This window comes from Chanos chanos, chromosome 8 (genome assembly GCF_902362185.1).
Source record: "Chanos chanos chromosome 8, fChaCha1.1, whole genome shotgun sequence".
NCBI lineage: Eukaryota > Metazoa > Chordata > Actinopteri > Gonorynchiformes > Chanidae > Chanos > Chanos chanos.
In genome coordinates, this window is record NC_044502.1 from 8,317,116 (window position 1) to 8,330,207 (window position 13,092).

Sequence of the window (13,092 nt, forward strand, 5' to 3'; positions counted from 1 at the left end):
CCCTACCCCCCAATCTCACCCTATTTTTAGCTCCTGTGGGTGTTTTATTTAAAAAAAAAAAAAAAAAAAAAAAGTTTTACAAAGTAAATGGTACTGGGTTAAAGTCTTGAAGGAATACAACAAAGGAAAGAGTGGGGCACTAGTAAAGCGGGGGTGGTGGGTGGGAGGTGGGGGGCAAAAAAAAAAAAAGGAGGAGAGACAAAGAGAGTGGTGTGAGTGGCCAGCTGCGTCGATACGTGGACACAGAAGCTGTGGTCACGACGTGCTTCCCGCGGCCCTTCCACGACCGGCCAGATTGCTCAAACAAACCGTTCGCCCACCTTAAACACCTCAAACTTCCTGTCCAGGCCTCAGGAACATTCTGCGGCCGGCCGTGACAACAGCCCTGCCCACGCACGGTTCCACCAAACCGTCGCCGGCCTCTGACCGTATGTCTGGGTGGTCCGCGCGCTTCACCTGGGTGTCGACTACCATGGCCCCTCGCGGCTGACCCGGGATCAGACTCTGCGTCTGTTCCTCTAATCCTTCCCATTCTAACCAAAGCCTTGAGACTGATCTGGGAAAGGCAGACGGGGGCAGAGAGTCACTACTCCCTTCAGTAAAAGAGAGAGCGTTTCCTCCCCCGGAGTGGTATAAAAAAAAAAGAAAAAAAGAAAGGCTTCAGCCCCAAGGCTGCACAAGGAGCCACTGTCCACTAACACAGAGTATCACAGAACCTCGAAGACTAAACAAAGGTGATGGGAAGCCTGGGGCGTGTGGAGGCGACACGCCACACGTTCACACCCGCCCACTCATCCCCCATTCAACTGTCTGCGTTTAAATATTTTAAAAGAGGGGAAAAAAAAAAAAGGTCCTTGTTATATTTGGCTCACCCCCTCGACAAAATGGCCCCTGTGTTTCTGTAGTCCCCCCTGTGTAATTAAATGAGCTGGTATTTATTTCACTGGCAAAGGCCTGTCCATGTCAAAGCGAGGGTAGTGTCTGAGATTCAGAAAAAAAAACCCACAAAAGAGGAGGGGGGGTGGGGGGGGGGGAGGAAGCTTTAAACAAAAACTCAATGAGCTGCAGTCTTATGGTGCCCTCATACCATATAATGGTGCAATTTTGGAGGAGCAGTGGTGTGATTAAAAATACATCTCGCATTCTTTGGGTTTACTCTGGCATGAGTTTCTAAGGAGGACAACTACCACATATTGAGAAGGCAGATTTGATTTAACAAAAAAAATATTTAAAAAAAAAAAAAAAAAAAAGGTGTCCACAGACAATCTGGGTGAATTGCACTGAATAACATTTGTTGGGATTTTCATATGCGCAGCTGACATGTTAGTTTTTGCTCTTTAAGTTGAGACTGGAGATGACAAACAGGCTTTAATAAAACTGCTCCTAATCGAATGCCCGACGGGAGATCAATAAGGCTGTGACACGCCTGACCTTTAAAACCTATGGCCGTGTGTGGTGAACTCTGTGACCTGTTCAAAGCAGAATGAGTGGGCATGTGACCTGGGCACAGGAGAAATGAGGTGGGGGCATAATGAGGTCTCTCTCTCTCACACACACACTCTCACACACACACTCACACACACACTCACACACACACACACACACTCACACACACACTCACACACACACACACTCACACACACACTCACACACACACTCACACACACACTCACACACACACTCACACTCACACACACACACACACACACACAAAACCACACACACACACTCTTATGAGTTGGACACTGAATGTAAACTCTGCTTGCATGCTGCCACTTAGAGGGGCCAGCAAGCATGAAACCGTTTTTATGGACTCCATCAAGTGAGCCAAGTGTGTGTGTGTGTGTCTGTGTTCCCACTATACCTTCGTGACTTAAGCCATATGATTAAGCAAGTTTTTCAGGGAATCAATCAGGCTACTGCCCATAAACCTCTGAATTTAAGAATGGCCAACTGGTCTCCGCTTCAGCTTACAATGAGAGCTCAAGTCTTTCAGTTCAGAACCACAGAACCTTGTGAGGCAACTACGGACGCTGACATCCATATGGAGTTCTTACATTCCATGCAACCTAAACTTATATTTAGAGAACTGCACATCATTCAGTCGCTATAGGTGTTCATAAAGTGCACAGACGGCAATTATAAAACCACAGGATGTATCGTATATGTGCAACACACGCATGCACAAACATAGAGTGTAATTACAGTGGATTTGTACTTGGTCCAGACAGTCAACGTGTTTGAGAATGACGGAGACATTTTGGCCATTCTACCACTTCAAAGTCGTGTTATCCGACACAGGGCTTTAACCCTGCCCTACGTAGCTTTTACATTAAAGGACACAGGGCTTTAACCCTGTCCTACATAGCCTTTACATTAAAGGACACAGGGCTTTAACCCTGTCCTACGTAGCCTTTACATTAAAGGACACAGGGCTTTAACCCTGTCCTACGTAGCCTTTACATTAAAGGACACAGGGCATTAACCCTGTCCTACGTAGCTTTTACATTAAAGGACACAGGGCTTTAACCCTGCCCTACGTAGCCTTTACATTAAAGGACACAGGTCTTTAACCCTGTCCTACGTAGCCTTTACATTAAAGGACACAGGGCGTTAACCCTGTCCTATGCTGCTTTTACATTAAAGGACACAGGGCTTTAACCCTGTCCTATGCTGCTTTTACATTAAAGGACACAGGGCTTTAACCCTGTCCTATGCTGCTTTTACATTTAAGGACGCTCTGTGCTAACTGTTTATGGGGTTATTATTGCGGTAGCGGAACAAGTAGCTTAAGAAACAACTAATAGTGGTTTAAAGAGCCAGTAAACAGCGAGCTACCTAGTTAACTTCATGGTTCTTAACAAAAAAAAAAGAAAAGAAAAGAAAAAAAAAAAGAAAAGAAAAGAAAAAGATCAGGTGGAGGGAGGAGAACAAGCAGTTTTTTTTTCTTTTTGCAGGTCTCTTTCTCTCTCAGGCGTTTATTTTCTTCGCTGTCTGGGTTCAGTAGGCTCTCCTTCTCGCGCTCTGGCCAGGTGAGCTAGCTTACGCAGACGTGTTGTTCTTGGCAGCCTATTCTGCTAACTGCTTTAATGCTATTCTTCACATTCAAGGTAACACTGCAGTGACACACAGGAATCCCTCTCAAACAGTTCAGAGACAAATATGCATCTGAAAAGATTTCGTTAAACAGAGCTGAAATACATTACGTGTGTGTGTGTGTGTGTATATGTGTGTGTGTGTGTATGTGTATGCGTGTGTGTGTATGTGTATGTGTGTGTGTGTGTGTGGTGTGTGTGCGTGTGGTGTGTGTGTGTGCGTGTGCGGTGTGTGTGGTATGTGTGTGTGTGTGTGTGTGTGTGTATGTGTGTGCGGTGTGTGTGTGTTCTCACTAAGCGCTTTGCGGGTGAAATATCTAGACGATGAAGAGCTGACATACTTTGGAAAGCTAAAATCTGCTTTTACCATTTTTACCAACACTTCAGTGCCTTCAGTAAATTATTTAGTCTGTCTTTAAGGATCTGAGCTGCTGGAAAAGGATGTCCAGCGTATGCTTTTAAAGTGTATGTTAGATCTACCTTCTACACACACACACACACACACACACACACACAACTAAAACAATGCACACACACACACGCGCGCGCGCACACACAGGCACACAACTAAAACGATGCGCACACACGGCAACAAACACAACATACACATAAACACACGCGCACAATACACACACACGCACAACAACACAAACTCAAGACACCAGATGTACCAGACGTATCAATTTAAGACTAACACGCAAATTATATGCAAGTAGACTGCCCATTTTCATTATGTGGTTTCTGCAGATCATATCGTCATCTCTAGCTCTCCTTGTTCCTCTTTCTTTTTTTTCTTTCTTCCTATCCAACTCTTCCTACTGTCTGTCTCGTGCAGTGACAGTGAATCTATAGAGTGCCTCTATCCCTTAATTTCCTGCAGACTAGACTTGACGGGGGGGTGGGCAGAAGAGGAGAGAAGAGAGGACAGCATGAAGAGGGAGCACAGCAGGAGTGGAGGATAGAGAAAAAGAGAGGGAAGAATACCTCTCAACAGAGCCCAGTTCACTAACTCATAAATCATGCATTCTTGCCCCTCAATGCTCTCTCTTTTTCGTTTCGTTCGTTCGTTCGTTCGTTCTCTCTCTCAGTCACACACACACACACACACACACACACACGCAGATTTTATTTTCAAACTCTCTGTTCAGTCCACTCTCTCAGTCTTGGACTCCCCACTCCTCACATACAACACACACACACACACACACACACACAATAATTCCCTCATCTGTCCATTTCTCATTTCACTCTCTCCAACTTTCTTTCTTTTACTCGAATTTTCTTCCTCACGCTTATCCTCTTATGTAAAATCTCTCCAGCATTCTCCCGTTTCTCAACCTTCTTCTTCTTTTTTTTTTTCCCTCAATCCTCTCTCTCTCTTTTTTTTTTTTTTTTATCTCTCTGCAGATTAAGCGTTTAACTATTCCCCTCATAAAAAAAAAAAAAAAAAACGTGACTCTGCTGTGCATTTCCTAATGAAATCCCAAACGGAGCGTAAGAACTCGACATGTCGGTCAGAGCGAGTGTCAGCGCGGTCGGTCTGGGTCACCGAGAAGAGCGAAAACAAGGCTGAGTGTAAGACGCAGGACTTCATTTGCCGCCGTGGTACAGGGTTAGAGGTTGCAAGATGACGTGGCTCTGATCCAAACACATGTTGCAAGCAAAATACTGATAGGGTTGTGTAAAGCGCAAACTCCTCCTAAGAAAAAGCGAGTGGTCTGAGAATTCAAAAACAACAACCACAACAACAACCACAACCAAAAAAAAAAAAAGGTAGAAATTAAAAAAAAAAAAAAAAAAAAAAGAATTACTCAAATGTCTTGCGGTAAGAGGGGCGTTAGGTGAAATTTTCTGAAATCCTTTCAGTGATAAAAGACAGATGTGTTGACGTCGAGCCAGTGTGAAATCTAATATCTTTTCCAGTCTTACAGCCGAGGATGAGCCTGGGCTGCCTACAGAAAAACCCCCGAAAAGATCCACGACTTCTCTCGACCTGATCTGCGGCGAAACGCGCTCGCAAGCGCGCGCGTGTGTGTGCTCTTCGTACCGACGTACACCGGCTCTGTCGCGCCGACATCGAAACGCGTCCGCTTTGCTTACCACGCAAACCACACAAAAGAGACCATCCTTCTGTGATTTCAAAATCTTTCGCTACCCCTCCTCAGATGTGAAGCATGTGCCCCCGCGCCCCCCTCAAAAAAAAAAAAAAAACTGAAAAAACTTTGTTCTGTCCCTGTGTCTGAACGCAGCGCTTCTTGATTGTCTTCCCCGTCCCCTTTCGCTCATTGTAAGAGTTTGTCACCGTTTGTTTCGACTTCAAGCCCATCTGGATTCACTCTGGATGTTTAAAAGCCCTGTTTCCAGTCGGTTAATGATTGTTTATCGCGCTAGCAAAGAAACCACAATCAATCAAACAATATGTAAATGTTCTGTGGAGTGCTTTCAGGGACTCTGTAAAAACATGGATGTGTAACAGCCCAGACACCAGAATGAAATCAAGGGTTTGGGTTTTTTTGTTTTTTTTTCCCCCCTCTTTTTCTTTTTGCCCAGAATCACGCAAGACAATGTGCCTGCAATGTTGTGCTGTTAGGTCCCCAAAATTTCCGGTGAAGGGCTGTCGGTAGCAGTGATTCATAAATACGGGTTGGGTGGGATTGGGGAGGAGAGAGGGATAGAGTTTTGTTGGAGTTCTACCTGAGGTTGGAGTTTTGGCTGTCTGTGCCAGAACGAGAACCGTTTGAACTTGGGCTGCTGAAAAAAGAGCAGGAAGAGAGAGGGCAGTTCATTAGTTATTATAATATTGTTACCATATCGGTTAATTGTCATCATACTGCTGTTTATACTATGAACAGAAGCCACTGATGGAGAAAGCGCCTTAAAACTCAAGATACCTTAAACATCTCCTCCGATGGTCAACAACATGCAGTCAAACATTTTGGCTTTACTGTTCACACAATCGTTTCAGTATTCAAAAACGACTTCAGCATTCAAACATCTGTAATCCTTGCAAGAATAATTCAAAGAATACAATTCGACGTTAACAATGTAAGACACTTAGGTCATTTACGCGACGACTGAAACTCACTTGAGGACTAGGTGGAGGTTGGCGGAGAGACGCGGGTCTGTAAACTGCGTGGTGCGGTTGTTGTGGTCCACAAAGTAGACCCGGCCTGTGGCGGTATTCCGGATCTCCCAGCCTGAGGGCAGAGGCCCCAGCTCCTCGCAATTCACATTACTGAGATCCCTAAAACAGGAAAGATGAGGGTGTCACAAAAACACACAAACATACAGTTACAAACATTACTAACTGTAAACACAGCCAACAACTACAGACAGAGTTGATTCTTCACTGTTGTGAGAGATAAGTAATCAGTACACATCAGGGGGGTGTTTGCAGATGAACTGATACACTCATACCTGGGTACGCGGGGGTCATGCCATGTGCTCACACCTGTCTGAGTGTGGAGGAAGTACACCTGACCTTGCTGTGTTGTTCTCTGCTCTGTACCGGGAAAAAGAAAGATTGGACGTGTAAGGTACAAATAACATCTAGGTCATGACAGACTGTAGTTCTGTTAAGTGTGTGTGTGTGTGTGTGTGTGTTTGGGTTTTCATGTTCGTAATGAGGTGAACAATCTGGGGGGACAGGCGTGGGTCAGTAAACTGGAGCACATGTCTTGTGTTTGAGTGAGCGATAGTGTGCATGTGTGCATGCGTGTGTGTATGTGTGGTCTAAAGGCAAGCTGACACCTCATTGCTGACAGACAGGTTCCCATATGCTTAGCTCTTCCTGGTCCCATTCATGGCGACCGTAAAAAAAAAAACCCAAACAAACAAACAACCCCCCCCCCCCCAAAAAAAAACCCTCCTCTGCCCCTCACTTCTCATGCTCTCCTTTTATAGACCCTCGCATGACTGGCCGTATCCAACCCAAACTAAGCGCAAATCTGTCTAAATCCTGTGAAAACTCAATGTCAACCCCCCTCCCCACCTCTCCATCTAAACAGAATCCACCCACAAAACTATACTATGGTTAGTGCAGATGGTAAGCATCTCGCATTGGCCTGAACTATGTCCTCCTATGCGTCAGCCCAAACCTCTCCCGGGTCCAGAACCTGGCCAGTAGCCCCGGATTTCGGCCCATCTGAATGGCAGGAGACAGCAAAGCAGCATGGGTATTTTAGGATCACAGGCAGTTTTTTTTTTCCCTCTCTATGGCACCATCAAGCTGCGACACCCTCTAATTACTGACACAGGCTCACGCTCCCAAAATCTCCTCAAATCCCCACGGAGTCGACGCGGAGCGGCCTCTGGTCTTTAAAGGGGCACTCTGTTCGAATTCTTAAAATGACAAACATGTAAACTATTTCCTTAACAGTGCCCAGACTTTGATTTCATTCAGCTGGGGGAGGTTGAGGAGAAGTGAGCTCTTAAAAAAAAGAAAGAAAAAAAAAAAAAGCCCAAAGAGATTGACCTTAAAAGGAAACAAAACGCCTTCATCATGACACGATTGCGCCTGACTGAAAAGCATTCGGGAGAAAAAAGCATTCGGGGGAAAAAAAAAAAAAAAGTGAGATAATTACTTTGCGTTTCCCCATAGATTGAGAGAACAGTCTGGGGGGAAACAAAAGCAAACAAAGAGAAAACCCAAGCAATTAAAATGACAACCCCCGACACGCGACGCGAAAGAGAACCGAGATTCGTCCTGATGTAACCTTAACTTCGGAGCCTCTCTGGGCTGTTTGTACAGCCAACGCGAAACGTCCTATGTCTCTCAGCACCCTAATCTATACCCGGGTCAAACAGGCCAGATAATGTTTTGGGTCAGGGAGCCGGTGGGAAGGAGCCTGTCTGCACGCTCATTCATCAAAGCTGACAGCCGCAGCCGCGGCGACAGCGGCGTCAGCGCGCGCTTTTCCTGGCTCCGTTAAAGTTGCGCGCGCTGTCACGTGAGCGAATCGGACCGGGAGCTTCGGATTGTTGGCTTCTTCCCTCTGAGATCCTTCAGTTGAAAGAGAGCGTTAAGAAAAATCGGCCGTCGCTGAAAGTATTAACTTTTGAGTGGGCTGATCGCATGAAAAATTTAGCTTTCCGACTTGCCCTGTTGTAGACCCCCGCGGTGCACATTTTAAGAGAGGAAACCATTCCTTATCTTCTGCGCTTTGATCAAATCCATCACCGGCTTCAGACCTTAACCAAGGTTTTAGAGAATGTAGAGTGTATCACCAATAGGAACCAACAGGTATCAACAAAAGGATGCCACTCACCGTAGCCCTCTGGGAGGTCTGGCGGCATGTGCAGGTGGGTTCGACTCATGTAGTTTCGGTGTCTCTGGGATCTAACCCGTCTCTCCTGCACCCTCGGGTCACTGGGAGTAATGCCTGCGGCCCCGTTGGGCGTCAAAACGGGCGTGTTCTCATCCATCAGACAGCTGAGAGGCCGTCCAGGGCTGGAGTATTCAGACGCAGGCCTGAGAGAGAGAGAGAGAGAGAGAGAGAGAGCGAGCAAGAGAGAGAGAGGGCAAGAGAGAGAGAGGGCAAGAGAGAGACAGAGCAGAATGAGAATGAGTGGTTAAATGAATGGAGAAAATAACATAAAAAATAACAAAATGTTGTATGATGGCAATATTGTATAATGACACCTGTGTGTTCATAACAGTCACCTGAAAATGTGTCGTTCAGAATTATCCGTCAAAGTGGACCTTACAGATCTATATTTGCGTGATGCAAGCACAGATGCCAAATTTTTCTTTCTTTTTTCTTTTGAGACGTTTTTAGCGTAGATATACATGTAACTTCACTCCCAAGCCTGCTCTGTGTGTGCGTGCGCGCACGCGCGCGTGTGTGTGTGTGTCCAGCTGACCCCTGAGAGCGAGTGTGTGACAGGAAAGTGTGTGATAAGGTCAGGGAGGGAGGGGAGCCACACCGTCTGCAGCAGCCTGCTCCTCCAGACTCCAGTGTCTGGCTCTCCAGACCTCCAGATCTCCTGACGCCATAGTTATCTTCTCCACCCAACCCCTCCCCTCCCCCTCCCCCCAAACCACAAAGGAACAACAACAAGTGTGTAATTTATTTGTTTGCTTTTATAGCCCAGTCAAGACAAAGAGTACTGGTGGTTCGGCGACCCTTGAGGGGGGACGACGGTCTTGCTCCTACGCCAAAATGTATATGACATCGACAAAAATGCCGTTACCTCAAACTCTCAGCGCGGCCTGAGCGGAGATCACGCCTGTCTACCACAAAGCAATGCCAGGGCTACATCTGGCAAAATCCCTACGATGTTATGAAAAACAGAACGCTTCTGATGTGATACTCACGAACATTAAAATGCGGCGGAGGTCCGCGAAAGACTGAAAACGTATTCTGCTATTTTTAGCGTGTTACAGTGTCAGTCCTCTGTCCTGAGTCCAGTCTGAGCTGGGCATATACAGTTCGTGACGAGACACAGGAAGACGGTCATTTTGGTCTGCATGTTTCTGCAGGGTGGAACAAGCCTTGGGCTTTAAGAGTGGGTTACCGTGTTTGTACAACAAGTGGCATTTGAGCATTGTGTGTGTGTGTGTGTGTGTGTGTGTGTGTGTGTGTGTATGTGTGTATGTATGTATATGTGTGTGTGCGTGTAACACAGATCGTGACTGTGGGGGCCTCCTTACTTGGTCGGTCTCTCCCACTGCGTGGTGCGCGTGATGTGATTTAGATATTGGATCCTGCCAGATGCTGTCCTCCTTTCCTCCCAGCTTCAGTGCACAAATACATTTTCATAAGAAAACCCACACAAAACACCCAGATTCACAAACTGGAAATTCACAATGAACGTTACAGCAAGGAAAAAAAAAAAAAAAAAGATTAAAGGAAGTGCAATATTCATACCACTTTCCAACTTAAAAATATATTGTACTGATTCAGTTTAGGTCTGACGTGTAACATGCGGATTAAATACAAAAAAACCTGTGCGTTGCTACAGTCACTTACCCATCGGGTAGGTCGTTGTCAAACAAACGACTGCAGTCCACCATGGGACCTCCTTTGCCAATTTTGTCTCTAGACTGCAGGCTCACTGGAAGATGCAAAACGTGAAACAGAAACCGTCACAAACGTTCGGAGAACGTTCGGGAAAACGTCGGCGAAAACCGAGCGGGATTAGGAGAGGTCGCTCAGAAAGCACTGCAAAAGCCATGGACGGTTTGTATTGCTGATGGATGAAGTAACAACACGCGCCGTCTAGAAAAAGCCCGACGGTTTTACGAGGAAATGAGACACCGGCCTAGACAGATGTACGACTTTCAAATCCAGACTGGAGGCCAAGTGGTGTGTGAGCGAGTGTGGTTTCTATAACTCTGATCTCCAAACAGCGACAGAAGAGGACGAGTGCGTGGGGGGTGCGTTGTTTGTGTATATGTGTCAGCCTGGTGCCGTGTCAAAAGGGTGACACATCAGACTACTCACCCACAATCTGCCCTCTGACCGTGTCATTGTCGTTGGGGCCGAGCCTGTTCAGGTCCAGCTTCTGGTCTGTCAATGGCAGGAAAAGCAACTTTAAGGTCAGAGGATGCAAAGGAGAACAAAAGACACGCGTGCGCCCAAACAAACACACACACACACACACACACAAACGCACGCACGCACGCGCCCCCACACACACACACACACACACACACAACACAAACAGACACAAACTTTTAAATCGAACTATTTCACACTGAAGTAAAGTCGAGACATACTGTAACACAGAGCCAAAACTGAGGCTTTGTATTTGTTGTTGTTGTTGTTGTTTTTTGTAGTTTAACTGAATGTGAACAACTTGAGTAGAACAGGTCTCCACCTCCGCTCCTGTAACGACTTGATTAGAACTCCATTTCATAAATCTGCGATAAGAGGTTTCAGTAAGCATCCAGACAAAAAAAAAAACGTGAAAAAATAAAAAAATAAATACAAATAAAAAGGAATAACTTTTCACGCTCAGCGCTGATTGACAGTCATTGGTTTATGCAGGATGCCGAACTAGACTAAACACGGCCGGTCTTTATAACGGCTGCAATGCGAAATGGTGAAAACAAAACATGAAACTGAAGCCTGACACACATCTGCACACGATCTAATGTTCTACAGATACGGACAGGCCCCGGCAAAAACAGAGAGACTTCAAAGGAAAACATGCTAAGATATATCTATTATAAAATCCACGCTGTAGCCCCGTCCAAAGGGAGTTATACTGTGGTATTCTTGGGCACGTAACCTGGCACCAGATGCCACATCAGCATAGAGCTCATTCATGGCCAGGGAGAGGTTCTTTTTTTTTTTTTTTTTTTTTGGACATTCGAGTCAGTGGTGAAACAAAGCCCGGTGGTTTCGCTCACTCTGCAGCAGGAAGTGGAGCTGTCTGTGGCAGGAGCCTGGCCCGGCGCGACCGCAGCGTCGCCAGAGCAGACGGGCTCCCAGAGCGAACTCTGTGGTGAGAAAAAAAAACAAAAAAAAAAACGGTTTCCTGTCCACACTGGCCCACTTGGCCAAGTCACCTGTCTTTATATATAGAGCAGCGGCAGCAGTTTCGCCGCGGTCCTCGGCCCGGGGCGGTCGGCTCGTTTCCACGCCTGACCGTTCGCGCTAAAACTCGTTGATATAACTTTTCAGAAGCTGAAAAACAAACTGTTTAAAACTTTTTTTTTTGGAAAAAAATTGATTTGCGATTCTTGAGGCTCTCGACGGTTGGCCACGAGGCGTAGCATAGAGGGGGGGGGGGAACGCAGAAAAGAATGGTTCTTGCTGACATCTCCAAAACAATCCTAGCAGTGTTGCTGAGTTGGCTTGAGGGGAAGAAACGTCAGGTCATTGAGTGTGCCTCCCCTTCTCGCCGTCTGGGAGGGCATAACTGAAGGCCCAAGGGAGTCTGGGAGAGTCAGACTTGGGCCCAGCTCCCAGGTGCCTCCTCCCTTGGGAGAAAGCAGTAAGTTGTTGCAGTCCAAGCAAACTCCAACTCTTCCAGCCAGCCAGACTGGCACCCAAGTCCAGCCTGGGGCACTGGGGTGGGAGTGAGTGTGTGTGTGTGTGTGTGTGTCAGTGTGTGCATGTGTGAAAGGTGGGGTGTCAGACGACCATCAATCGATATGAACTAATGGCTCTCACACAGTAGAATGATAAAGTGTTCTCTGATTCAATCTGTTCACTGACAATAAAACAACACTCAAGTGTAAGGACTACTAAAAGGATAAAAGACGACTTATGAGTGGACTGAGGAGTTATTAAAAAAAGGGAGAAGAGAGGTTTCAGGTTTTCAGAGTCTGGACACTGTAACTGGACTGTCTGTTCTGGGAAAAAAAAAAAAAATAGTTGTCTAACACAAAACACACACTCACAAATTCACAAGGAAGGAACTTGGGAGACTTACAGCCGGTGTCTTTGAGGCGGTTGATGTTATTAGACAGAAGCCTTACGCAGCCCAGGAAGCCTGCTCCCTGCTTTTTGTGGATCTTCTTATGGTTCCACACGCTGATGGTGATGGAGTCGGACTTGCCGATATACCTGCGGTGAAGTGGGAGATGCAAACATAAAGACATTCGGCGAAGACAATGAAAAGGAAACATCCAACTGCCAGACGTGGTTTGAAAAGCCAAATGCCTGTCGCATCACTGAAATTCATCCAATTCGAACACCCCCCCCAGCCCTCACCCCCCCACCCCCCCACCCCCCCCCCCCCCCTGCCTCGCTAGGGTCATGAATAAAAATATTTAGAGAGCCAACATAGCAACCTAATCCGAATTTTTCCGCACTACTGACTCAGGGAACACTGGTGTGTCTTAGCGTAAAACACGTATGCGGATTTGCACAATCGATTTTCCAAAAAAATGACTAAAGACTGTGGCAGCTTAACACACCTCTACACCCCAGCTCCACCCCACCACACAAACACTAACACACCAACAAACCGTGACAACGCTATAGTAACCACAGTCTGCGGACAGTTCTCCACTTGTCTAGCTCGAGAGGCTGACTCAAGTCTT

General features: G+C 46.4%; 1 protein-coding gene across 1 annotated transcript in view; it reads right to left on the minus strand.

The window, feature by feature from the left end:
• The window catches only part of LOC115817866 (E3 ubiquitin-protein ligase SMURF2-like), a 42,425-nt gene that overhangs the window by 7,528 nt on the left and 21,805 nt on the right, over positions 1 to 13,092 (minus strand). The window contains exons 4-11 of the mRNA XM_030781007.1: positions 12,480 to 12,613; positions 10,541 to 10,606; positions 10,067 to 10,151; positions 9,748 to 9,831; positions 8,363 to 8,565; positions 6,513 to 6,597; positions 6,181 to 6,339; positions 5,790 to 5,843 (exon numbers count right to left, since the gene is read on the minus strand). Of these exons, the coding sequence (XP_030636867.1) occupies positions 5,790 to 5,843; positions 6,181 to 6,339; positions 6,513 to 6,597; positions 8,363 to 8,565; positions 9,748 to 9,831; positions 10,067 to 10,151; positions 10,541 to 10,606; positions 12,480 to 12,613 (870 nt within the window). The remainder of the gene's footprint in view (positions 1 to 5,789; positions 5,844 to 6,180; positions 6,340 to 6,512; positions 6,598 to 8,362; positions 8,566 to 9,747; positions 9,832 to 10,066; positions 10,152 to 10,540; positions 10,607 to 12,479; positions 12,614 to 13,092) is intronic.